The 27,932-nt window shown below is 37.3% G+C and overlaps 1 protein-coding gene and 1 long non-coding RNA gene across 4 annotated transcripts in view; one reads left to right on the top strand and one right to left on the bottom strand.

Moving 5' to 3' along the window:
- The first annotated feature begins 10 nt into the window (after positions 1-10).
- LOC105946531 lies at positions 11-5,858 on the top strand. The gene is made up of 2 exons (XR_001169967.2): positions 11-134; positions 5,481-5,858. It is a non-coding gene; the product is annotated as an uncharacterized LOC105946531 (long non-coding RNA).
- A 2,431-nt stretch (positions 5,859-8,289) lies between these two features.
- p2ry8 (P2Y receptor family member 8) overlaps positions 8,290-27,932 on the bottom strand; it is a 38,926-nt gene continuing 19,283 nt past the window's right edge. For 2 of the 3 annotated variants that reach the window (XM_012957595.3, XM_012957596.3), the window contains 2 exons: positions 26,060-26,144; positions 8,290-10,206 (listed from right to left, as the gene is read on the bottom strand). In XM_012957595.3, the coding sequence (XP_012813049.1) occupies positions 9,080-10,171 (1,092 nt within the window). In that variant the 5' untranslated portion in view covers positions 10,172-10,206; positions 26,060-26,144 and the 3' untranslated portion in view covers positions 8,290-9,079. Of the gene's footprint in view, positions 10,207-17,527; positions 17,582-26,059; positions 26,145-27,932 lie in introns of all 3 variants that reach the window. The other variant, XM_031896697.1, reaches the window with a different exon arrangement.

Below are 27,932 nucleotides of genomic sequence, written 5' to 3'. Positions count from 1 at the left end.
AGGGGAGATTCAAGAGTTAAGGGGCGGGCTTTTTTTCCCAGAGCAGAGCAGGCACAGCAATCAATTAAATGGCAATGCTGAGAAGCAGGACATCTATATCGGGACTGTCCTGCTGAAAGCGGGACGGTTGGGAGGTATGTATATGGGAAGTAATGAGAATCTGTACACAAATTCTGGATGCAGCTGTACAGTACTCTTCCCTGTGTAAGTTTGCCACCTAGCCTTTATTTAGCCAGCAAATCAGCAGATAAGGCCGGTGTCACTATTACAAATTTACCAACAATATACCTGACGGTAAATTTGCAAGGCCTGAGCAATATTCCTAAGCTTCCAGCAGATGTCAGTATTGTGTGTTTCCAACCATCAAGTAAGTAGGCAAGTGTGTTTTATTCGCAGGTATGAAGCTGCTCTTTGTTCACTACAGGATAAAGGAGTTGTTCACTTTGAAATTTTAGAATTAACTTTTAGAATGTTGTAGAGAGTATTATTCTGAAAGAACTTGCACTCGGTCTTCATTTTTTATCATTTGTGGGGTTTTGAATTATTTAGCTTTATATTCAGCACTCTCCAGTTTAGAATTTTAGCAGCTATATCGTTGCTAGGGTCCCAATGACCATAGCAACTAGGCAGTGGTTGAAATGTGAAACTGGAAGATGAATAGCAGTGGGCCTGAATTGAAAGACAAGTAGTAAAAAGTAACAATAACAATTAAATTGTAGCCTAAAAGAGCAATAGTTTTTTGGCTCCTGGGGTCAGTGACCCCTTTTGAAAGCAGGAAAAAGTCAGATGAGGAAAGCAAATATTTCAAAAATGATAAAAACTGAAGATCAAATGAAAAGTTGCTAAAAATGGGCATTCTTTAACAAACTAAAAGTTAACTTAATGGTTTGCACCTGTCTGATTTTAGCAGGTGCTGTGTTGTTCGAAGCGCACTGTCTGTTTCATATGTTTGCAAACTGGAGAAAACCACAGGCAAACATTCATTTCACTGTTATGGCTACTTATTTATGCATTTTTGGATTACTGTGGCCATTCTGCAGTTTTTCATGGGTGACTGGTTTTGTGATGCACTTCTAGGCTAATTAGGTACTGCTATATTGTGTGTCAGGAGAATACTTTAGGGCAGATTTATTAACCATGTCAGTAAATTCAGATTTTTTGCTGAATTGTAAGCAAGGTCTGAATGGTGCAGGTAACAAGTAGTTAGAAAAGATAGCAAAACAGACAATTAGCATGGCACTCCTACACCAAGTCCTTCCTGTAGGCAGCAAACTGTGCTTTTAGGGTGAAGACACACAGAGCTACTAGTAGCAGCTACTTTTTCATGGCTACTAAACTCCAGAAAATACCCTGCCATAGACAATACTGAGAATTGCTTCTGCTAAAACACACATAGAGACAGTTATCAGTAAATGATCAGCATTGTCTATTTTAGTAGCAACGACAAGTAGCTGATACTAGTAGCTCCATGTGCCTTTAGGGCCATGACAGACGGGGAGATTAGTCGCCGTGCAACAAATCTCCCAGAAATGCCATCCCACTGGCTAGAAGTTGCCAAAAATCAGATTTTGGCGCCATGTATGCCATCCCACCGGCGATTTACATTCTAGCAGCGACTAATCTCCCCGTCTGTCACGGCCCTTACCCTTATTATTTTAATGACATGACAGGGTGAATGCACACATGCCTTGGGAAGAGTGTGCTAGCACTTCAACAGCATGGTTGATGTAGGCAGTTAGGCCCAAAAACACAAACGTTGCATGCAATACAACAGAGTGCCAAGTTACACTGTAAGAGAGAAAGGTACCATAGAAGAAACAGCAGGGACCCACAAACAGGTGTAGTAAAAGAATTGCAAACTTTATTTCAAGCAAATGTATAGATTAAGGAAAGAGGAAGAGAACCTGCCAAAGTAAGGGTCATTGCGCTAAAAAAGTTTCTTCCACCATCAAAGAAAAGAATTGGTAAGCTAACTGAATATTGGTTTGGGGCAAAACTCATACCACAATGCTTCTTTGATTGGTGAAACACTGTGCTATGGTCTCCCGGTTTCTGTCTTGGCTCTTGATCTAGGCTGCTATCAGATTAAACCGTTAAGCTGGAGGTTGCAAGGAAGGGGGTGTCAGCTAATTTGAGCATTGGGTTTTTTAGTGCAAAGAGACTGATGAAAGAAAATAAACAGATGTGCATGATCAGTGTTGCTTGGCCTGCAGTATGTCCAAAATAAGCAAGTGTGTCTGGCTGCTTAAACCAGTTGGCTTTTTTTGAGCAGGAAAAATAAAAGTTTCAGTTGCGCTTCTGTATAATTCTTATATATTATCAGCTATGCTATTTCCCTTAAAGGGGTAGTTCACCTTTACATAAACCTTTAGTGTGATATATAGAGGGATATTCTGAGACAGTTTGCAAATGGTCTCCAATTTTTTTTTTATTCGGTTATTTAGCTTTTTGCAAAGGCGGCTCTCCAGTTTGGTATTTCAAAAACTATCTGGCTATGGTTTTATTTTCCCTAGGAACTAGGCTGTGGTATGAATTCAAGGCTGGAAGCAGTGTAGATGGTTTTTCATGGTGAGGTTGTAGAATGCCCTTCCTAGTGATGTTGTAATGGCAGATTCTGTTAATGCCTTTAAGAGGGGCTTGGATGAGTTCATGAAAAAGCATAGTATCCAAGGCTATTGTGATACTAATATCTACAGTTAGTATTGATATTGGTATGTATAGTTTATGTATGGATCTTTGTGTGTGTGATGAGGTTCTGCTGGGGTCCGCTTGGAAGGGTTGAACTTCATGGACTTTGGTTTAACTATGTAACTATAAGTATAGTAGAGTGTGTCACCCTGTCTCCAAGTGCTCTTCATATCATGGTGTCTGGAGTGCATCACTTGAAATACAGGTGAGTTTATACAATTTGAGGTTATTTTTTCATCTAATCTTAAGAGGTGATAAATATAACTGAAAAAAATATCTGGAAATTTATGCTGCCAGCTATAACCATATTAATATTTAGGCTCATATTTATCAGAGGTTGAACAGACTGTTTAGCACAGTTTGTCAGAGGATATCACCACACCTCTATACACTATAGGATGATTAACACTCTTCTTTGTCAAACTGCCTGCATATTGTTTTATCAATAAAGGTCTTGCATTTAAATACACTAAAAAATGCTTGTTGTTGGTAGTGAGTACATTACTTGTTGATACATACTCAAGCGGGTATAAAGGTTATATAAAGCTAGAGCATAAGTTGATTATTGTTGCAGTATTTTTGGACAAATGCTAGCCAAGAGTTCCAGTCCTTATGAAACCTTAGGGATTTTGCATATTGGCTAAATATCTGTTCAGATGAAGCTTGGATGTATATTCGACTTATTACAATGTCAGTTGTGAGGGTATTATTGGATTGCTATGTGAAGGCTATAAGAGTCCTTGCTGCTAATAGGATATGTGACACCATTCTGGTGGGTCTGGGGATAATGCCCATGCCAATATTCGATAAAGGAAATATTGGTAATGGATTCTTCTGTACTTTAAGGAATATGGAAATAAGCTGGAAAACTGCGATGCATGATTGTCGCACGTAGGAGCATGTCCACCACATGTGATATATATTAGCCGGTTAACCGCATCCTTTCCAGCATGTGTGAGTGTAATTAGAACTCATTTTGGGCATTCTAATAGGGGATAGGTTCCATCTTAGTAGGATCTTCCTTGATGTTTTTACATGGTTAATGCACCTCAGTTCAATTAAAGTCAGCCTTCCACTTTGCCATTTATTTGGTCATTCAAAATATTATAAGCAATAGCTTATTAGCTATTCCCTTTAAGATGATCTCCCTTTATATATAATCCCCTTATTCTTCTTTTTGGTGTAAATAAAGCTAAATATTTTACACCAGCTAATAGGCTACGGTATGTGTTTTCTGTAATGACTTTTTTTGTTTGCTTGCTTTACTGATCTGACTGATAACCCATTTTTAGTTGATTTTTTATTAATTCTGGAATCTTTATAAAGCTATGCGTTAAGCGTTAATGACCTTTAGTGAATCGGCCCCTATGTGTTTTCTGCAATAAATTTTTTGTTTGTTTACTTGCTTTACTGATCTGACTGATAACCCATTTTTAGTTCTTAATATTTCTGGAATCTTTATATTGATTTCTATAATCTGTTTGGTTTCCCAAATCCTCTCTAGAGCTAATTTATTGTGGGTAAAAGTGCATGAACTGGAAAATCTAGGTGCCATAAGGAAAAAGATCCTGTCAGAATGAGTCAAATTTTTCTTTTTTTATTACTGTTATTTTTTGTGCTGATACTTTTAAACAGAGGCATTGGTTTCATATAATAAGAATGTTTAAAAACATTCTTAATCTCACCACAAATCTAAAACTCTTTCATTCAGGTCTGTTGCCCTTTAGTATGCATGTGTGTGGGAGGATATATGCCTTTGGTACAGCTTCTAACAGATAAAAGGATACATTTTCCAGTTTAACCAATGCAGAAAAGAGGTCAGCCAGCCCTTTTCCGTGATTGGCCATAGGGGTTCGGAAGGTGAAATTGAAGGATTCTGTCATGGGAACACATATTTCAAAACATTTCACAAGTTTCAAAAGTTAATAGTGCTACCCCAGTAGAATTCTGCTCTTTTAAAAAATGGATTTCAGTGCAATCAATTTTTCAATTTTGAAATTTGACATGGGGCATATTGTTAGTTTCACAGTTGCCCTCAGCCATGTTACTTGTGCTCTGATAAAACATCTCTCTACTGCTGCTCTGCAAGTTGGGTGATATAACTGCTCTCCCTTTCCCCCCCAAGCAGCCAAGTAGCAGAACAATGTGCAGGTAACAAGACAACAGCTTCCTGACCCCTCTGCTGAAGGATTCAGCTGCCTGAACTGTTAGGAGCTCCATGTGCTAATAGCACTGCTGATGCTGTCCTAAATTTTAGCCAGTGGGTAAATAGACAAAACTGCCTCTACTGCCTCGCAATAATTTAGAGTGGCTTCAGGCATTTCTCTGGCAGCTAAAATACACTGTACCATCACTTACCCATCCTCAATTATAGTACAGTAAAGGATATACAGATATATACACATAATATGCTCCTGGGTTCCCCTGCAACTGCAGTGTCTGCTTCCTCTGTATTTATGCCCCTGGCAGCAAGGACAGAGCATAGGGAAAGTGCCCATATCTTTTCAACCTTAATTTTATTATTTACTGACTGCACATTACAGAGTAAGGTTTATACTTCAATATTTACACAGGCAACATATCAAAATGAGTTACATGGCAGCATTTAAAGGGATACTGTTATTACTTAAGTTTCTCCTGTTACTATAACATTTATTTTTTTACACAAATAAGAGAGGTTTTGATCTCATGTAATTATGTAGCTTAACATATGACATTTTCAAATTCAGTGTATCTGTTTTTTTCTGCCGTAACTAACCTTTGTTATCTATTTTCCTTTCATGTTAAATTAGGCACAAGAACCTCCAGCCAGAACTACATCCTATGTGAGTCTTAATGCTCTGATCCTAAATACCCCTGCGACAGAGCAAGATAGCTATTCTGCTGTTTGCAAGAAAGAGAAAGTCACATGAGTAGCAGAAAATGGATCGCCCCATACAAGAACAACAAATGAAAAATAACCTTTACATTAGTAAAGTGAATCTTTTTTTCAAAAACATTATGCAATTGATTTATGGCTAAGATCCTAATCATAATAACAGCATTGTGTCAGACTGGCTACTGACCCTATCTGAAGCATATTGTAAGTAGCAGCCCTGTCCTGCTTTATGTTTTTATTAAAAAAGGTCAAATAACCCCTTTTTATGCAATAAATCACATTTGACATTTAATTCTTTGGGGCCTTTCAAGTCTGACCTAGACACAGTTTTATAAACAGGAAGTTTCCCACCAGGTAACGCCTGCTCACATTTACTTAAGTGTGAGAATTGAAAATGTTTTTAAAGCTAAATTTGCATTTTTGGTATTTGATATTCAAAGCCATTTTTTTTAATCTCTAACTTTGTGATATACACAAAGATGGAACAGATATGCCTGATGCATATGGTGCACATCACACTTTAGATAAAATAAATAAAATATGAACCAGCCTCCGCCACAGATTTGCATAGCAAATCCTGCAACAGAACTGGGGACGTAATGGTTAAGGGATCAGGGCGTGCAATGAAAGTGACATCCACACATTTTTTTTTTGCATAGCCGGTGTCATTATTTAAATAGGATCTGGCCTTAGATATGTAAAATAAATAATAATCACACTACAGGAACACATATATAGTGATTAATAATCATGCTACATGAACATAAGGGCTCTTTTTGTAATTTGGATTACAATACCTTATGTGTACTAAACAATCATTAAAACATTAATGAAACCCAATAGGATAGTTTTGCCTCCAGAAAGGATTATTTATATTTTGGTTAGGATTAAGTACAAGGAACTGGTTTATTATTACAGAGAAAAGGGAAATCATTTAAAAAATTAGAATTATTTGCTTATAATGGAGTCTACAGGAGAAGGCCTTCCCATAATTCAGAGCTTTGTAATGGGTATGGGGATAATGGGTTTCCAGATAATGGATTGGATACCTGTCTATGCACTATATAGGTGTATTGTCCAGTGTTAATAGGTATAAAGCATTTTTTACTTAAAATTAGCAGTGTATCAGATCAGAATACTAGTGAGCAATATAACAACAACAGCACAGGGAAGATTGCCTTGTATTGGTAAACTGGTCTTTCTGTAAGAGATGCTGATTGGTTTAAATACTCATTAAATTGAATTCATTGGAGGGATAAGGTAGGCAAACCAAATGTATGGCAATACATTAGCATGAGCAATTTCTAGCATGTAACCGTACCTGGAAGTGATGACACTGCTGTTTATTATAATGGTAATGCTAAATTTAGTGTGGTGGGAACAACTGAAATACCGGAGTATTCTTCGTTCTAGTGATTCATTTTACAAGTTGCTTTGGATGTCCCATATATTGCTGTTGTGGTATTGACTAATTCTACTAGACTTGGCAAGATTTACACTGAGGTATGTTTGCTGTCATTCACATTTACACACACCCACACAAACACACTTGCACTCTTGTGCATATAACAGGGAGGAGCACACCCTATACAAGGCCAAATACAAAAAAAAATAGAAAGAGTGCTGCACACATAGGGACTTGATACAAAAGAAAAAGTGTTTTTATTGAAAACGGTTGTGCTCGAAACGTTGGAATTTTTTCAATAAAAACACTTTTTCTTTTGTATCAAGTCCCTGTGTGTGCGACACTCTTGCTATTCTATATATATACATTGTATATATAATTAAACTGACGTTTTTCTTTTAACTTTGACTCTCAAGAATTTATTAAGAAAGTGGTTTAATTTCTCATTGTGTAAATGATTCATTAAAAAAAATAAAACTGAAATACATGAAATACAATGGCATATAAAAATGAACTACAACAAGAAATACATTCTGCCTAACCTCCTTGGTTTGACTTTTTTCTCTCAGAAAGTCTGACAATGTGTCAGTTTGCTGCAGACGTAGTAGCAATAACTGCTATGTGTGTCATACAGAATAGAGCACACATTGCTTACATTTCTGTTTAATGCTGTTACTTTGTGTACTGATGTGTACTTCCTCATTATGGTGCATTGCTAGCACTTAGGTTAGAGCGGTTGTTAAAAGTACAGTACAGCTTCAGTAGCTTAATATAGGGGGATAGGGAAGGTTGTAAAAATCCCATTTGTAATTAAGGTTTTTCTTCTTTACTTACAGTCACATTATAGTATCACAGTATAACTGGGTGCAAAGAAAATTTTTCCTGTATATTTGTAGTCTATCCATGATACTGCTGCTGTACTGCCTGTACCAGTTCAGCCATTCTTCTATATTACAGAAACCTTTGTCTTGATCTAATTTATTTTTATGGTGAAATATTAAATAAACTTTAGTAAAGCCAAGTTTTACACTAGCTTTCACTCGTATGTACAATATGAGTCCAAATATACAAATAAGATGATCATATACAGGTATGGGAAACCCATAATCCAGAAATCTTACAAATTATGGGAAGGCCATCTCACATAAACTCCATTTTAATCAAATAATTCTCGTTTTTAAAAATTATTTCCTTATTCTCTGTGATAATAAAACAGGCTGTTGTACTTGTTCCCAACTTAGATATAATTAATCATGTATTGGATGGTTTATTTAATATTTTAATGATTTTTAGTAGACAAAGTACAGTCATCCAAATGATGGAAAGACCCCTTATAGAGGAAACCCAAGGTCGTGATCATTCTGGATAACAGGTCCCATACTTCCCTGTATTTGAAAGGAAAGTATATGTAAGTTACACTCTGTTCATTCTTCTTATTTTAAATCATTATTTAAAAAAGAAGCATATTTTACATTATTTTGAAGAGCCTCTAACATTTTAGAATGGATTTTAGATTATTTTACTTGTCATTTGATACATGAAGACAATTCTTCTTTTTGGCCAGGCTTGACAACAATCAGATCTTTGGCCAGGCTGAATGTATTAGCCCATGTGCTAGTGTTTGAATCATAAATGGCTGCAGATTCTGGCTTTCGTCAGCTGGATTTTGTCCTGATCTATATCTAAACCACTCAGAGCAGACTGCTAGTTTGGGCAAGAAATGGCAGAATCTTCTGTCTTCATTATAGTACTAAATATGTCACTGGTATCCTTGGCATATCTGATAAAAAAGAAAGCCACAATATGCACATTGTTTACACGTTAGAAACATTCCACATTACAAATGATACACTACATAATATTCATTCTTTACCATAAACAGATCTCTGCTACCATTGTAAATGAATTCTTCAGTACAGCAGTGAAGTTTTCCTTTGAACACCCTATATTGAGTTATTTTTTCAACAGATTTTTTTCATGTGTGAACACAAAATCCTGACCCCCTAAGATTTCAGTCTAAGTTTTTGTACTGTCCTTCTTTAAATTTGTGGCTTATCTGTGGCTCTTTAGCTCTTGGCAGTGTCATGGAGTGGTCATGGCTCTACCACCTAAACATCACTTTCCTGCCGCTTACAGTTGCGATGGGTGTGTCCATTCTCAAAGACTTCTCCATGTCCACTGGAGATTGTCAGGGATCTTCCTGACAGAGCAGAAAATATGCTGCTTCTTCTTGTTTCACAAGTCTCATTTTGTTTTACCTTTTTGGCCCAGACTTCTTTAGCTTTCTTGCGAAAATCCTTTGAAGCGAAATAGTAAAGGAATGGATCGAGGCAACTACTTAAGCTGCTCGTGGTAAGAGAGAGTTTGTAGGCATGATAGTAACTCTTATTGAAGAACAAACGATTAATTGCATGAACCAGGAGTATAAAATTGCTGGGAGCAAAGCATGTAATAAACACCAGAAGAACCATTAGTGCCAGGTGTATAGACCTTCTTTCTTGTCCACGTCCGTATCTGTTAGAAGTCTGAACCAGTTTCAGTATAATTAGAACATAACAAATCACAGTCACTATTAGTGGAAGCAAGAAGTAAAACAAAAAGAGGGAAATGATGAAGGCTGCCCATGCCATCAAGTTAGGTAACATTGTCCATTTGAGAACATCAAAGCATGTTCTTTTTTTCAGATGCTTCACATCATAGGTCAAGTCCGTTTTTAACAATGGATACAATATAAACATCACTAATATCCAAATGATAATAACAGCTGCGATGGCGTATCTTTTTCTTCTCCACATGCCAGATTTCATAGGGTGGACAACGCCAAGGTAGCGCTCAATGCTAATTAACATGATCGTTAATAAAGAAGAGTACATGTTTGCATAATAGAGCACAGTCACCAGAGTGCAAAGGGGTTTTCCAAAGATCCAGTCACTTCTGTAGATGTGATAAACAACTTGGAATGGAAGGAAAGCAGCAAGGACAAGGTCAGTTATGCTTAAGTTGATCATCAGAATTATCGAAGAAGTTATAGGTCTGGTGTGAAACATTAAAATCCAAAGTGAGAAAAGATTTCCTGGGATGCCTATTAAGGCCACAATGGAGTAAGCTACAGGCAGAATAACTGCAATATAGTCATTCTCAAGCATTTCTAAGGTCTCATTATCTGGTTCAGTTTCATTAGGTAAGCTTAACAGACCCATCGTTAAAAGGATTTGGCTCTTCTTTTGTCTGGAATCTGGAAAAAACAATAAAAAAACATTAGCCATCTGATTTAATAGGAGACTGACTTTGATGTGCACCATGTTTTAGCTACAATGCTGACTGCCTTGTGCTTGTTCATGCACTGTAGGTATAACTATGTAGGCCACACATTGTACCACCACCCTCAAACTCCTGTTTTTGCTAAAGACAACTTTATTTCTCAACAGAGAATTATCTGTAAAAAAATGATATTGTAATAACCACTAATCCAGTCCACCACAACAGAAAAGAGTGGATCTAAAATTAAAAATAATGGTGTGACTTAAAGCCTCTTAATGGGGAACCATCACTATAAAATAATCACTAATTCGTACCTGTTACGTTTTTTCCTTTTTATATATTTAATGATTTATTTAGGAGTTCTTCAAAAATGGGTGGTTAAGCACTAATATAACTTTTAGTATGTTACACAATGGCCTATTGTTACTTTTAATTACTTAGCTTTGTATTTAGGCCCTCTCCTATTCTTATTCCAGTCTTTCATTCAAACCACTGCCTGGTTTTTAGACCTTAGCAACCAGAAATTCTGTTGAACAAGAAGCTAAATAATTAAAAAACCACAATTGAAAAAAACTTCCCTTCATGCCCTTATTCAACAAGTCACCTCTAGCTTCACTCACTCAAAATTCCAGTGCTGTTTTTTGGATTATTCCAGTAAAAAGTACAGTTGATATGGGGCTGGGTAAATTTCTGGCCTAGCTGTGCAGCCATTCCTAACAACAACATGAGTTTTGCATTTTCCTGTTTGTTAAGGTGGCTTGTAACAAACTCCAACAATTTACTCTATTAGTGGATAATGTAATTAATGATGCAATGGTTGCTCCACGTCTGAACCACAAGAACTAATGATGAGGGGGTCAGCCCTAACTCGCCCTTTCCCAATGTGGCATTCCATGCCATCATCATATACTGTATATCCATTCCCGACCTACCAGGCAGGTGCAAGTAGGGGGAATGCTGAAGAACTTAGCCATGCCATAGCTGCAGGCAGTAAAGCCCATGGGCAGGGCCAGACCCCCCTACTGGAAAAGTTGTGCCGGCCCAAACCCAAGATTAAACACATGGTTCCCACAGGTTTTTAGCCGGCCCATGCAACTTTAAGTAGGAATTAATCAGATGCCTGCTTTCAAACAAGTGACAAGTAACTGCTACCATTTTTGCCCATTATTGCACAAGCTATAGTCTATCCCCCCATACAGTATGTAATAAAAGGGACTAAGTTTTCCCAGGAACAGTTACCAATAGCAACCAATAAGATGCATTTAAACAGGTAACCAGTAAATACTTCCTGCTGATTGGTTGGGATATGTTACTGCTCCTGGGCAAAATTAGGGGTGTATTTATTAACATTGGAGACAAACATCACTGTTAATGTTGCCCATAGCAACAATCAGATCTTTGCTTTTGTTTTCTAACTTGTAGGTGACTTTTCAAATCTATTTGCTGATTGGTTGCTATGGGCAATATTACTGATGAAGTTTGCCTTCACTGTTAATAAATATGATCCTTACTGTAAAGTTCTGCCCATAAGATTTCACTCGTTAACTATAAATACTATTAATATTATTATTATTAAAGACTTTACTGTGCTTCAGATTATTCTCGAGCTTGCTTAAGAGCTTATTTATCAATTTTCAAGTTTGTGAATTCAAGTTTGTTTTTCTAAAGCAAATAAACTTGCATATCAAATGGTTACTTATTTATTAATAAGGAAAACTTGAGTTTACAAGCTCGAACAAACTGAACAACAAATTTCAGTTTGAGAATATGGCTTGACTTTGCCTATGGCAAATCCCATTGACTTCTATAGTAACTCAAAAGCTTTTAGATGGCCAATTTTTACGTTCGAGTTTTGGGTTTTTTTGCACTTAATAAATACAAGATATTCGAGTTTTCAACCTAAATCAAATTCAAGTTTTTTAAGAGCAAAAAAACTTGAATCAAGAAAAAAATCAAACTCGACTGTTCATGAATCTCTCTCTAAGTTTTATGTCAGTCTCCTTCTGTCAGATATTTACAAACACGGCAAGGAAAATGCAAACTCCACAGGCATTTGGCTTATGTCACATGTGCAATGCAAACTAGGGTGTCTGCAATGGTGCTGGAGTAAAGAGAAAATACTTTGCTGAGCCTTTTATTTATATAGTAAGTTTGTTGGGATTGTAGATGTCGAGAGGCCATTTTTATGACCACAAAGTCAGAGGGCAAGTAGTTTTATAAAGCTCAAGTTATTTTTAATATCCTTATATCTGAAGGGAGGTTTTAAATTATTTTTATAATACACGTTGTTTGACAAAATTGACATTAATCACTATTTATAAGTATTTTACGAGGATTGTCAAACAAATCACATAAGTAGATGCTGTAGAGCTTGGAACTCAACAGCCTGACACTTGCCCTTTATTGCATATGGCGGCAATATACAGCTATTTAGAAAATCTATGCTTTTGATATGAGACATTTGCAGGAATTATGAAATCATTTTCTAGAATTAACCCAACAACACATTTCCAGAAATCTTCTTTTTTTTCTTGTTTTTGTGGTAAATGTCTGCAGAAGTTCTTGAAACAGCTGTCACCTTGAAATACATCTGAAATGTTCCCAGCGGAAACTTTCATGAATACGCAAACAAAGCCGTCTTGTTTACTCCCCATGCTACAGTATCCTCACTATTTGGGGACACAGTCTATCATTTCTCATTTTTTTATTTTTAAAAATTCAAATAAGCTAATTTCCATAAATGTTTGACATTTACTTAAAAGTCTGATCTGAGTCTGTGTGGGAAAAAGTCACCGAAAACTCGCAAAACTCCGAATTTTTCAAATTAACGCACCAAAACTTCTACTTTTTCAAATTGTCACACAAAAAACTAACATCAAAAATCCTAAACTAAAGATTCGAAGCAAAAGAAGGATCCTCCATAGAAGGGAAGGGACGGGACATCTGCCATTGACTACATGATCTCGGCAAATTGTTGGATTTGGATTTTTAGCCATTTTGACGCATAGTAAATCTCAAAAAATTATACTTTTTTCTGCAACATTTAGTGCTAAAAAATCTGAATCAGAGGAAAAAACAACCATTTGTAAATGGCCCTCTAAGTGTATAAATGGAGAACATAAAGTTATCCTTCTGAATTTTTTTCTATTCTAAAAAGATTACAGATAGTCTAAAGCAGAGGTTTAGGAACTGTAGTGCTTTTTTGCTTGTAATGCTAGTTTCTAGTGATGAGTGAATCTGTCCCATTTCGCTTCGCCAAATTAATTAATTAGCAAAACTTAGAGAAAATTAGCAAAACGGCAAATTTGTGGAATGCGGGTACCACGCAACTTTTTTTTACATGACCGTGCCCTATTTAACATGACCAAGCCCTTTTTAATGCGACTGCCCTTTCGGCGCAACCGTAAATGCATTTCCGGGATATAACTTTTGTGCGATTGTTGTCTGCCAATTATTAATGTTAAAAACTTCCTTGATTTGTTATCCTACAATTTCAGTCTGAAACTTTCATTGGAAGAAGACTACAATCTGAACGTGTATTGCCACCTTTAGGTAGGGTCCCCCCCTAAACAACAATGAAAATGAAATTAGTATAAATACTAACATTCTGCTCTGCGTTGCCTTTGTAGCACTTAAGTACGGTAAGTAACAGTTAATACATAAGTGTATGAGCGATGCTTACTTCAGCTACTATGGCAAATTCCTTCCATGGACAGCTACTACCATCTTTGGAAAAGCAGCAGACAAAACACTGAACCAATTTGAACTAAAAATGATTCAGGAATGGCAGCCCCCCCTCAGCAGAATAACCCATAGTTCATAATGGAATTATATAAGAAATGGCTGGTTTTATATAATACTCCAGTTAAGTACACCTGTGTTAGAGGAGACACTGAACTCTTCAAATAACTCTTGGCCCTTGGCTCTTGGCCCTGGTGATGCACAACCCAGTAATGAAAACAAAATGGCACCTCTATGGGTGTGAGATGCAGTTGGTATTCTGTTTTAGGAAGAAATCATATAATGAGATACAGGTAGCTCTATAAATAGTTTTCACCTTGTCATTACACCAGGGCAACTGCCAGTTAAGGGACTATTGGGTTTATGTACTAAAAGGCACTAAATATGTCCAGGTGCAGTAACCAATAGGAACCAATCAGCAGGTAGCATTTACTGGTCACCTGTTTAAAAGCAAACATCTTGTTGGTTACCATGGGTTACTGCTCCTGAACAAATTTAGTGCCTTTTATTATATATGAAGGTATATACTTCTCTTTGAGGTGCAGTTAAAATTTACAGCTTTTAGTGCAATATTAAGGCCACAATTTGAGAACCTTAAAATGTAATGCAAGGGTGGGCAAGATTATGCTTTTAGTAGGGATTTTCCAGAATTCAGTATGCCTCAAACAAAAGCAAAAGAAGCCATAATAGATTATTTGAGTCAAGGACATATCACGCATTAAGAACCAGGGGATGGTCCAGACAGGAAAGTAAACAAAGCATCAGGAAACATCATACAGTAGGGTAGGAAATATATTAAAGACCAAGAGGAAACAGATGTTTATTGACTTAAAACTCTTCTTGTTTATTGGTACACTTCCTCCTCTGTCCCATATCTGTTTGTGATGTTTGTATGGGTGCTTTTCTCTTAAAGGGCACACCAATCCCCAAAATTAGTATTAGTACTAAGGCCTAAATGCAAAATGTTCCGAGCATCCCAGTTGCACTAAATCCCTAATCTCATTTTACATAGTCTGAGTTATATGTGTCTTTTACATTAGCTTATTACAATATAAATAAAAGTCCTTACCTTGTGCACAGTACTAAGAAGTAACATAATTGTGTGATATATGAGTTCATTTACTGGTTATTAGATTTAATGTCAAGTGCCAAGGTTTTTATTCTTTTATCCATAAGGATGCTACTCCCTTAATACAGCTAGGCTTTTTCCCAAGAATATCATTGTAGTTGTGGCAATTAAACTGGTAAAGGGTATGAAAGGTCTCAGTTATGAAGACAGACTGGCCAAGTCGGGTCTGTTTATGCTGGAGAAGAGGTGCTTACGTGGGAGTATGATAATATATATATATATATATAGGGATCATATAACAATCTTTCTAATGCTTTATTTACCAGTAAGTGCTTCCAGCAGACATGAGGGCACCCATTCCGATTAGAAGAAAGGAGGTTACAGTGAGAGCTGTGAAGTTGTGGAATTCTCTCCCTGAATCAGTCAGAAGGGGTTGGATGGCTTTTTAGCAAGTGGAAAATGCAGGGTTATTGTTATATAGTAAAAGTTGATCCAGTGACTGGTCCAGTTGTCATCTTGTGGGCAGATTTATCAAAATGTGAGTTTACAGCTTAATACATAAAAAAAAAACTCACCCACATTCTATTCATTCCTATGGGATTTTTAGAAACGTATTTATCAAATGGTGAGTTTTAACTATCAACCATTGATAAATATGTTTTACATATGTACTAAACTCACATTTTGTTAAATCTTTCCTTGGAGTCAGGAAGGATTTTTCCCCCTCTGAGACAAATAAGAGAGAAGGGGTTTTTCTCCTTCTTCTGGCAGGTTGGGCAGGTTTTATATAGACATAAAAGGTGGAAAACGATGGATGTGTGTTTTTTTTTCAACCTAACTTACTAGGTTACTATGTATGAAATGTAATTGTGAGATACAAGGGGCAACCAACTGGATACCAAGAAAACAAAGCTTATTTGAAGTGCAGCCAATATACACTATGCTATCATTATAGGATGAAGGTGAGTGGGGTACAATTTTAAAAACAAAAATGAAAAATAATCATATTTTGGGTTGTGAACAATTGGCAGGGAAAATAGAAATACTGCTTTTGGTTACAATCATATTTAGAAGTAAATCTAAAACCACTGAAGTGTTTTTGTCTTTTAATGAATGTATATAGGAGTGTTGCTTATAACTGCATTTTCTTTCATTATACAAAAAAAAACAGTTTTTGGATGGACATTCCCTTTATTCTATGGCAAACACAGTGGGGAAAGCAAGTCCATCTGTCATTCAAGCATTTTCAAAAGGAGGTCTGCTTGATGCTGGATTTCATTCAGATGTACTTCTTAATAAACAGCACTGTAAATAGGATAAATAGTAGAAGAAGGACATAGAGAACTAAATGCACAAAATCCTTTCACAACAGTAATTGAATTAAATACCATGCAAGCCCTTTGATCTAATTTCTGCATCAGTTCTGCATCATGTGCTTGTTAAGAAACAGACAAGCAAAGTCAGCTGTTTGTTGTTAAATAGAATTATGTGTAAAAACATACATTATTGGATTTAGACTTACAAAAAAAACCAATACAGTTCAGTGCATGGAAATAAAATATGTTGCCAGCTAAATAAAACCATTATATATGATGGTGATGATGATGAAGCTGCTATGTCTTGCCCCTTTGTATCTCTGCATGTGATCATTGCTCTCCTTACTTCAAAACAAAGAATCAGACAACCACATTTGGAGGCCCATTTATCATCTCATAACAACTCCACTACAGCCACAAATGTCTAGTCATTTATTAAGTGGTCCGAATGTAAAAAGCATGAATGCAGAACGAAAAGCTCAAACTTTTATTTTTAGTAAGAATTTTTGTGCACTTACAAACGAAAAAAAGTCCCCAAAAACCTCTAAAGTCATGAATAAAGATTGTTACAATTTGCTTCCATTGACTTCTACATGATCTGGACAGCTTTTAGATGGTATCTTTTTACATTTACATTTTTGGTGGTTTTGATGCATTATAAATAGCAAACAATTTGCTTTTTGCAAAAAAACAAATGGTGGAAAAAAATACGACTATTGGAGTTGTGTGAATTCCCATAGACTTGCATTGTAATAGCTTTTCAGTATTTTCACCTCTGTACTTTGAATTTAGAACAAGCTGCACGTTTTTAGCCACAGAATAGCAAGGTTTTTAGTGGGGAAGTGGTGAATAGCTTTTCGAAATTACGTAGTAACTTTCACAAAAAAAAGCTACTTAAAAAAAGCTGCAAAAGAAAACAGTCTTGGGTGAAAAATTAAATCAGCTGATAAAATTTCGACCTGTGGGGAAAATGGAGACATTTTATGGAAAATTCTTTCAAACTTTGAAAATAAGTTTGTGAAAAATGTTTGAAAATGCTCATATCCTTTGCAGGGCAATACAGCTGGTTTTAAAAACTGCATATTTAAAAGAAACTATGTTTAGTAATTTAGGCATTTACAAGTTATTTATCATTTCGACAGATGGCTAATACATTTCCTTGCACGCACCTGTTTTGCATGAGTTCCTTTAGCAGCTCTCTGCTGATTAATATACACGTGCTTCTGAGGATAAAAATAGCATGTTCAAATAAATGTTCCGTTTTTTGCATATATTTATGACTGTTTGTTTGTTGTGGAAATAAATGAGCCATGAACTGCAGAAAAGTATTACAGATCTAATTGCTCTATATTACTTATAATATACCAACCTCTAATAGAAAACTTTGGCTTCTTATATGTTGTAAAAATTCAGCTCCACTGAGCTGATGAAGGAGTTATGGGAGCTGTAGTTCTGCCACATCTGGCCTGTACAGGCTTGATTCCACGGAATTATTATCTTGCTGGAAACTGTTCTGGTGGGTTGTAGGCACCAGGAATGGGTCAGTTGTAGTTTAGTTGACTTGAAACAGGACCTACAGGTACTGTAGGTTCTTTACTCTTCAATTTGTGATCTGTTACTAATTAAAGGAGAACTAAACCCTAAGTTTAGCTTCTCAACAGCTGCTCAGAGCACACTGAGCATGTGCACTGTCCCGGACAGTTCTAACAGAATCCAAAATGGGGAGCTCCTGTGACAACTATAAAGACCTTTATCATTACTACTAAAGAGATGCCTAAACTTTTGGCTAATGCAGTCAGTTTAGTATATAAAATATTGCATATCTAGCCATATTCATTTTTAGGGTTCTCCTTTAAAAAATTAATCTAATGTACAAGAACACCATAGCACATAAGGCAGGTTATAAATACAGGGCACCCATTGGTGCTCCCTGTCTCTCATGTCTGAATGGCATTAAAGATAGGGGCAGGACTGTGCTGGTGGGGCTCCATTTTGGAGTGTAAACACCTGCACCTGTAGGAGCTCACATGGTACAAAGATGTTGGCTTGCCCTTGTTTTCTGTACTTTACAGCCTATCCTGTGCATAATAAACTTTCTCCAGTATTAACTGCTGAAATATAAAAAAAAAAAAAAACTAAAGGAGAGATTTATCAAATCATTGAGTTTTTCCTATATCGAGTGGAGCAAGTCTTGTTTAGAGTCAACAGAAAGAGTAGTGGTGGCAAAATCTCACACACCTTTAGTAACCTATGATGCCTGGTAATTGCCCATTCATTTTGACCTCTTTGGGTAATAATTAATAGCCTTGAGCTACTCCTGGTTAATCCCACTGTAGTCAGTAGGAGGCAAAATTGTGGCAAATGCAGATAAAGGGTAACTTACTTATTCTTTCTACATTTGTATAAAATATAGAGGGGCTGATTCACAAAAGGTCGTTATCTCTTAACGCATAGTTTTATGCGTTAAAAAAAATGATGTTTAATCAAGTAACGATTCAACTAAGTCATTTTGCATGCGTTAATAGTCATTTATATGCAAAATCAAAATTATCGCAAAGCGCTATGTCCATCGCATTGCGATAATTATCAAATAGAAAACGTCCTAACGCATAATTCACAGACATATTTTAAGCGTTAAAAGCATAAAATGTGGCGATAATTACTGTAAAACTTAACACCTCCTAGTAGTGGGCGTTACTAAAAAACATTGCAGTTCGTGATCATCTGTGGTGACAAGGTGGAGTTTGCAGTAGGGATGCACCGAATCCCAGATTCGGTTCTGGATTCGGGCCAAATCCAGCCTTTTTGTTGAAGGATTTGGTTTCAGCTGAATCCACGGTCCCGGCTGAACCGAATCCTAATTAGCATAAATTAGCAGGTGTGGCCAATACTTCGATCACATGGAAAGTCGATCCCTGTGAATTTCTAGTAAACCGTGTCTAAGCTGGGGAATGCGGAAGTGCGGCGTATCTAATGGGAATGCGTATGTATGCTGTGTCTTAGGGGGAATGCGTATGTACCCTGTGTCTTAGGGGGAACATGTATGTATGGAGCGTCTTAGTGGAAATGTTTATGGCGCGCCTTGCAATGAGTGCCTAGAACTGTGCTGCTACAGTGCTACATGGCTACACACAGTAAGTGGCAGTGCAACCTACTCACCCTACACCTGCCATTATGTTGAATAAATTCAGCTTGTGATAATCATGTTTATAATGTTGGTAGCAGAGCCACTATTGCTGATATTTTTTTTTTGCAGCTTGCACCACTCGATTGATGGCGTTCTATTTTTAATATGGTAGATCTCGCGACGGTAGCCAGGTGGCAAGGGTAGATCACAGGGGAACAAATTCAGAAAGTAACAGTTACCTGGCTAATAGCGTGTTAATATTGCGTGCTATAAAATAACGCAAAAACATATTGCATGCTTTAAAATATTGATTAAAATATGGCATGCTAAAAATATCGCACATGGCTCACTGAAAAATAACGAAAATAAAATTGCTTTTCAATTTTTGTTGAATCGATCGTTGATTATAAAAATATAAGAAGTGATACCATTTTTAAAGCATGCTAAAAATAACACTATTTCGACCTTTTCAACCTTTTGTGAATCAGCCCCATAGGGATGTTGTGGCAGAAGATATGGGAACTTTTAATTCACTGCTTCTTTGTAGACATAAATGTGGTTTCTCATGTGGTGTGTAAGTGGTGTGTGACAGTATGGGGATAGCTGATGTGGGTGGAATGTGTTCTTCATACTCTAAGGTGCCATTTTAACAAGGTGCTGCTGCTGTTTTGGGGTCAGTGTGTTATAGGTTGTTTTTCTGTGTTTACCACAAAAATCGCAGAAACTTGCATTTTTTTCACCATGCCCAATGCACATAAATTGTTGTTTAAGAAATAATAGACATTTATAATATAATTATAAAGGGGGGATGTACACTATGTGACCCTGCGGCAGTTAAAGGGGGGTTGTTAGCTCAACAGTAGGTGGAGAGTCAGGCACTGGATAACCCTAAATGATATACATTTTAGCTTAGCAATTTCAGTGCCTGGTCACTGTATGTCTAACTGTGGCACCAGTTACACTGGAGCTCAATGCTAACAGTGCTCCCTGTTATAATCGGCATTAATATTGCACAGTTCAAATACTTCAGTGAACCTGTTAATACCAAGATCGTTTAGATCTTTTGTAAAACTGGCAAATTGGGGATTCATTAAACTAACAAGTTTCCCCCAGCAGCATAGCCCTTCTTCTCACCATGTTGGGTACTTTTCATTTATTGCCCAGTTTACTGGCAGTGTTGGAGCCCAAGGGTTCACCAGTAGGCATAAACACCGGGGTTTGTCAGGGACTTACCCTCATTTGGTGTGAGCTGGCCTTGAGGCATCTCCTATCTTGATGATGTCTGGGTTCACACACATATGCATTTGTGTATATATATATATATATATATATATATATATACTGTATAACATGATAGAGGGAGGGCATGCTCCAAAAAATCAGTAAAATGCCTGGGTGCTGGGTAAGGCAATAATCATGTTGCCAACGAAGGACTCAGCACTCACAGGACTTGAAAAATCAATAAAATCTTTAATGTACAGATATCTGCACATAAAGAATAAAGATTTTTCCAAAGTCCCATGAGTGCTGAGTTCTTCGCTGTCTACACATATTATATATATATATAGAGAGAGAGAGAGAGAGAGAGACTGGAATGACGGCACACGCAGGATTTTCATAAAAAGGGTCATCAAGGCAAAAAGTGTTGAAAAAATCAGAGGTTTATTGAGACCATCGAGACCAACGTTTCGGCTCCACACAGGAGCCTTCGTCGGCTCCTGTGTGGAACCGAAACGTTGGTCTCGATGATCTCAATAAACCTCTGATTTCTTCAACACTTTTTGCCTTGATGACCCTTTTTATGAAAATCCTGCGTGTGCCGTCATTCCAGTCTCTATACCTATGTTTTGCACAGGCACCCAGGTATCAGCATAACCTTTGGATTTTACACATTATAGCCAAAAAATAACAAATAATAGTAGATGCAAAAAGGTTTATTAGTCCTACGTTTCAGTTCCCTACTGGAACCTTCGTCAGGTTATATATATATATATTGGTATTGTTGCACCTGGAGGTGATAGTAATGTTAGTTTATGTTTAACACATAGTTATTGTTCAAAATAGGCAGCCTAAAATAGTTTTTAAAAATGCTAGGCTGGCTAGGAAGGTTTATAATGCAATAGAGGTTTATACAGTATACCTTTCCCATGAGTTTACAGCAGTGGTGCTCAATAAGAAGATCATATTCTACAAGTAGATGTTGAGCTAGTGAGCAGTTCAATTAGGATACATGAATACAATGTGACAGTGATTAGAGGTTGTGGTACTGCTCATTCAATTGTAGCAGTATACACTGTTTAATTTCCTTAAGTGTAATTTACTCTGTAGAAGGCTTCTGCCTATGTAGCTGTGGTTAGAGATCATGACTGGATAACTTCACTAATAGCAGACCCAACGGTGTCTGTACACATCATCTGCTGAGCTCTATTACACTGTCTGGGGCACTTATTTACCGGCTAATGGGCTCATTCTTTTCTCTGTGTTCATCTTGAGTGGGTATGGAATGAGCAATGTAGGGTGAAATGTACTTGGCAACACAGTAGAGAGACAGAGTTGCAAGATTGCATTTGGATTTGAAAACAAGTAATGTATGGTGCCTAATGCCTTTCCATGCGGTAAGTCACTGCAACAAAACTTTAATAAAAGTTCTATTCACAAGGCTGAAATTTGTGGAAATGTTTGAAATGGTCTTGAAAGGGTGGGCTGGGTTGTTTGCAGGGATGGGGTTCAAGGCCCAATGCAGTAAACTGTATAATGAGGTCACGTCAGTAGTGTCCCTTTTTCCAGCCTTCACATTATGTGACCTGCATCTAAACCACCTACCAGTACACGTTCCACAGCATTTCTAATAGGTTTCTTGTCTATTAGTACTGAATATGTGGAATGGAAACAAACAGAAAAATATTACACTATCAAATTCATCTTTTCTATAGTAACTGAACCCTCTGAACTGTGTTAATCAGTGGCATTGTTCCAAACCCCCCTCCTTCCTTTTGTTCTCTGCACTGATATGGATTGTTAACTTGTCTTGTTTCTTTCTGTCTTTCACAATCCTTCATGCCAGTCTGTTTTCATCACAGAGTTTTTCAATGCTGCTAGTATTGGTTCTTTCTCCCATATTTCTCCATCTCTCTATAGAGTAGATTTATCAAAGTGTAAAATTAGAGCTCACCACAGTAAAATTTCCCCACTCTCTATTCATTTACTTGGGATTTTTAGAGGTGTATATCAATGGGTGAAAGTTAGCGAGAGTTCACTATTTTTAAATGCATCTCTAAAAATCCCATCAGATGGGAAACATCTTCTCTTAAGTCTGCATTGCCTCCCTTTCTAGGCACCCTGCTTTTTCACGTCTCTGTCCTTATGGGTGATTAGTAACGACTTCAGGAGCTGGTCCCGTTTCATCTTCCTACTATCCAAAAGCATATAGGCAACTTAGTTGGCTGCAAATCAAATTGACCATAGTGTGTGTGAATGTGATTAGGACCTTAGATTGCAAGCTCCTCTAGGGCAGGGACTGATGTGGAAGATGTATAATCTGTAAAGGGCTGTAGAATATGTCAGTGCTATATCATAAATAACAATCATAAGTTATATGATAGTCAGATATAAACTAGGTTAACTTTAAGGCTGTTATTGTAAAACATACCTACGTTATAGAAGCAGCTCTACAGCTGTTTGTTCCAACATATATGAGAACATGGAACATGGAACTGACTAAACATTCATTCCTGTGGCCCTAGTGGTTGTACATTTGTTTTTTCTTCCTCTGCATCTGCTGAACTGAGTTTTTTATGTAGCATGTATTATAACAACTAACTGCGCATTGTCAGAATTACAGAATTACCCCTTGTCCAAAAGAATTCCAGCTACCAAACATTCACTTAAACAGATCCTATACCTGTATGTTTTGTTCTGTTTCTGTATTTAAAAAGGCAGCAAATGCCTTATTTCTTTATCAGTTGAAAGTCTTACCTGTTCATACACTATGGGGGTGCATTTACTAACATTCATATTTTTTTTTCACAATTTGTGTTTTTTGTATCCTTACATAAATAGCAACTCCCTAAGAATTGTAGACATACAATATTGGAAACTATAATATATGCAATAATGGCATATCTTACAATTCTAACAAACCATATATATTTTCCTTTCTGTCCCCAGTATCACACCTTTTGTGGGTTACACAGGAATCATTACTCATTGCCAGTTATAGAATTTAAAGGAAACCAGTAGTGATACAGGAATTGTGACACAGCACCAGGATGTTGCTTCAGAACCACCTTACAGTATGTCTAACTGCCAGAACTCTCTCAATTATTATCAGCCTCAAAAAATATCTGCACACAGGAAGGGCAACAACTGCCAGTTATGATGAGCATGATGCTCTGCAAACTAGTGTAGGTTAAACTGTAATATTGTATAATACTTTGCTTTGAAAGGGTCATTAAAAGTTGCTTAAATATCATGCATGTCTACTAAACTTGTATATAAACCAGCCTGGGTAGTAAAACAGCATATAGTTCATTGTTTTTTTATTTATTTCTCTACAGGTTTACTAGACTTGAACTGCTTTCTTTCCATACACTTTTCTACACTTTGCAGTAGTTACTGTGACCCTTGGCAGACTAGGGGCCTTATCCAGGGTCAGACTGGGCCAGCGGGACACCGGGAAAAAAACCTTTTAGCCCGGCCGAACCAGGCCTGCTGTCCAGCGGGAACTTTGGGAACACCACTCCACCCCCAATTGCTGGTGCAAGGAGGAAGTAGAGAGTATAAGCTGCTATTGTGGTGGAGGAGTTGGTGCCTGGGGTGGGGGACCCTTGGGGTGGCAGCTCTAATGGGCTCCAGACATCCCAGTCCAACGCTGCCTCATCTGGTAGCCCCTGACACCTACAGGATGATCTTATACACTGCTTACAATGCCACCCTTTATTGCCCAGTCTTACTAATACTTGCAAGTGCTACAGTGCTAAAGGGCACAATAGTACCCCCCCTTAGTTCTCACTCAAGAAGCATTTGCACCACAAGGAATGCTGTGCCAATTGTAGCCTTTTTTGTGCTTTGCACACTCTACTTTGATGTGTAAATGACCCCTATTATAGGCTATAAAAATGGTGCACTCCTAGATTGTATATTAAGCATATCAATCTGCTGATAAAGTCATTTGATTAAACATAACCAGTTTAAACCAGTTTAGACTCATCACATTGCACATTGAACTCAGTGTTTAAAATGCTCTTATGCCACAGAATGCCATAAGCATTTTAGCACAGTAAGCACTTTATTCCTTGGACTAAATTTGTTACAACACAATAGAACCTACTACACTTTGCATTGAGTCCTCCAAAACAACATCTCGCCAAGAGAAAGGGCTGTTACATTGCTAAATCTCTTATTGCCTAATCCATTTTTTCCTGTAAATGTAGTTACATATTTTAAAGGCAAATATATTTTGAACCTCTAGGATTCATATGAAGAGTAAAATTAGAGTCAGTGTTTCAATGGGATGATAATCAGGATGATAATAAGATGTCAGTGTAAGAGACCCTGTGTAATTTATAGCACAGAAATCTGTATCTTTACCCTCCAAGTCTGATCTTAACAACACAGGTGCAGTATGTAACACAGGTGTGTGAGTCATGCCTACCTTAAAGGACATTTCTGAGCAACTCTAAAAAAACACCTATTTTGGTAGAATAATACCGACCTATGGGTAGTGGGCAGTGATGTCACAAGGGACAGAGTGATGACATCAAAGGGTGGGAAAATGGGGGGGCTGGGTGTGGAAATGGGCAGACTGGGCAGGGCACTGCCTGTCCTTATAAGGGATAATCTGGCATCAGAGAGGGTCAGGGAAGGGAGGGATTTATAGGGTATTACAAATTTGTAATTCTGGTAGCTGGTGATTTATGGTTGGGCCAGTCAAATACTAGTTGGAAATGGGTACAAAACTATTTTTTAAGAATAAGGACTTGACCAGTCCACTGCCAGGCAGAGTGTGCACAAATAAATGTAGGTGATTCACCACCATTGTTACCTTTCTTAAGAGTGGCTGGTCAACAAAGATCACACCAAGAGCAAGGCTTGTAATACTCCAGGAGATCTCAATGAACCCCAGATTATAAGAAAGTAAAGGCCTCTCTTACATTTGCGAATGTCAGTGTTAACAAGCCAACCAGCAGGAACAACAATAGTGAGCATGGCAGGGTTGCAAAGAGAAGGACACTACTATTCAAAAAGTTAGCATTGCTAAAGACCATGTGGATATGTGAGAGGGTCATTAAAAGTTAGCATTGCACTAAAGCAAATATCTGTGAAATCCCTCCAACCCCCATCTGTCTACAAGTTATGGTTTATAACTAAGGGTAAATTGTTTATATGGCTTCAGAATACCTAGTAAGTCATGCTTGTAGACCAAGGAGATATCCTCCTGTTTCTTGTGCAGGTTGATACCTGACAATTCCGTTTTGGTGCTTGATTGACTGTATTACTGAAAAAAACATGCCCTTCAAGCACCACAGCTATAATACTATACAGTTCAGCCATAATATGTATACAGTACACATACCTTTGTTTGTAGCTTAGTCTGGATGATTTTGATCAGGTTGAGTTCCTCCAGTTCATTAAGAACAATTGGTTTCCCACATTGGCCGCTGTGATATATAATGTTGAAAAAAGTGAATAACTTTATTTTATAGTATTTGGTATGTTAAAATCTGTTTTCCTTTTATGAACATATTAGACTCAACATTTTCTTTAGAAATTTTATGGCACCACCCAAAGAGGGTCTTCTGGGACCTTAAACCCCATCATGCATGTCTACATCACACCTGGTCTTACAAGGCTTGATTTGAAGTCAGAGGTTTGACCAGAGTGATCAAACACATTGCCAAGGCACAATACAATAACAATTCAGCACATACTACATCAATTTAAAATGAATGCCAGTTAAAGGGTTCAGTGGTTGTCCTGTATGTGTTGGCACTGGCATTTTTAGAAGTGATTCCCTGGTGGAAAGAGGGGAAGAAGGTCTGAGTTGGGGAAGATTTTGCTGATTAGTACTGCCGGAACTAATAGAGGAACAAGGAGGGGACTTTATAAAATGCTAGTTCAGAATTTAAAAAAATCCCTTGTCTTCACGTGAACATTGTTTACCCCTCTGTCTTTTTAGCAAGTACAGTAATCCTCCACACAAGTGACTGCTACAGTGCACAAAAAAACTTGGGCCCGATTCACTAAAGTCCGAAATAAGGAGTGCTATTTATAGCATGCGTTAAAAATCTTATCACTTCTTATTTTTCGCTCGATTCACTAAAAGGACACTTGTCATAATTAAGAAGCGATGTTCTTGGCGTTATTTATCTTGCAACGACATATTTTCAAGCAATATATTACGCAGCGCACAACATATTACGCAGCACGTTGCTTGAAAATATGTCGTCGCAAGATAAATAACGCCAAGAACATCGCTTCTTAATTATGACAAGTGTCCTTTTAGTGAATCGAGCGAAAAATAAGAAGTAATAAGATTTTTAACGCATGCTATAAATAGCACTCCTTATTTCGGACTTTAGTGAATCGGGCCCCTTAAGTCTTAAGAGTAAAGTCATACATGAGAACAGTATCTGCTGCCTCAGCTACACAGGGCTGAGTCAGCAGTTTATTGACCTACGTATGGTGAAAAGATTGGAAATTTTCTTGTGGTTGACTAGGCAAGAACCACATTAGTGCCTTGATGTAGTCCCCTCCCCACAATTCTGAATTGGCCACAGTTAGGATCTAACTGTTGATCAGACAAGACAATCTTTATGTATATAGTCAGTTTCTGTTTTATTTAATGAGACAGAAAAGGATAATATATATTTATATTATACCTTTGTATTTTTTTAAAATAAAATAATTTCCCTTTTTCTGACACACAGGTTGTAATAACAATATTATAAAGGGCAAATAGGGGCACTGGTCCAAGGGCCACAAGGATAGAGGGTTTCTCAATCACTGCTTTCAAATGCAGAACATCCCTTAGAGCAGTGATCCCCAACCAGTGGCTCAGGAGTAACATGTTGCTCACCAACTCCTTGGATGTTGCTCTCAGTGGCCTTAAAGTAGGTGCTTTTGAATTCCTGGCTTGGAGGCAAGTTTTGGCTTCATAAAAACCTCCTGTAGGCTACCAGTCCATATAGGGCCTACCAAATAACCAATTATAGCTCTTATTTGGCACCCCAGAACTATTTTCATACTTGTGTTGCTCCCCAACACTTTTTCCATTTGAATGTTGCTCACAGTTATAAAAGGTTGGGGAACCCTGCCTTAGAGTGTCAGACCATGCAACAAAAAGTAAGAACATCACTCATGTGATCTTAGCAGAAAAACCTAAATAGTAGTATCAGTTAAGACCTTTAGAAGACATTCTAACAAAATAAAAATTATTCAGGATTCAG

This window comes from Xenopus tropicalis, chromosome 2 (assembly GCF_000004195.4).
Source record: "Xenopus tropicalis strain Nigerian chromosome 2, UCB_Xtro_10.0, whole genome shotgun sequence".
Taxonomy (NCBI): domain Eukaryota; kingdom Metazoa; phylum Chordata; class Amphibia; order Anura; family Pipidae; genus Xenopus; species Xenopus tropicalis.
The sequence above is the reverse complement of the archived record's forward strand: the minus strand, read 5'-3'. Positions and strand labels throughout refer to the sequence as shown.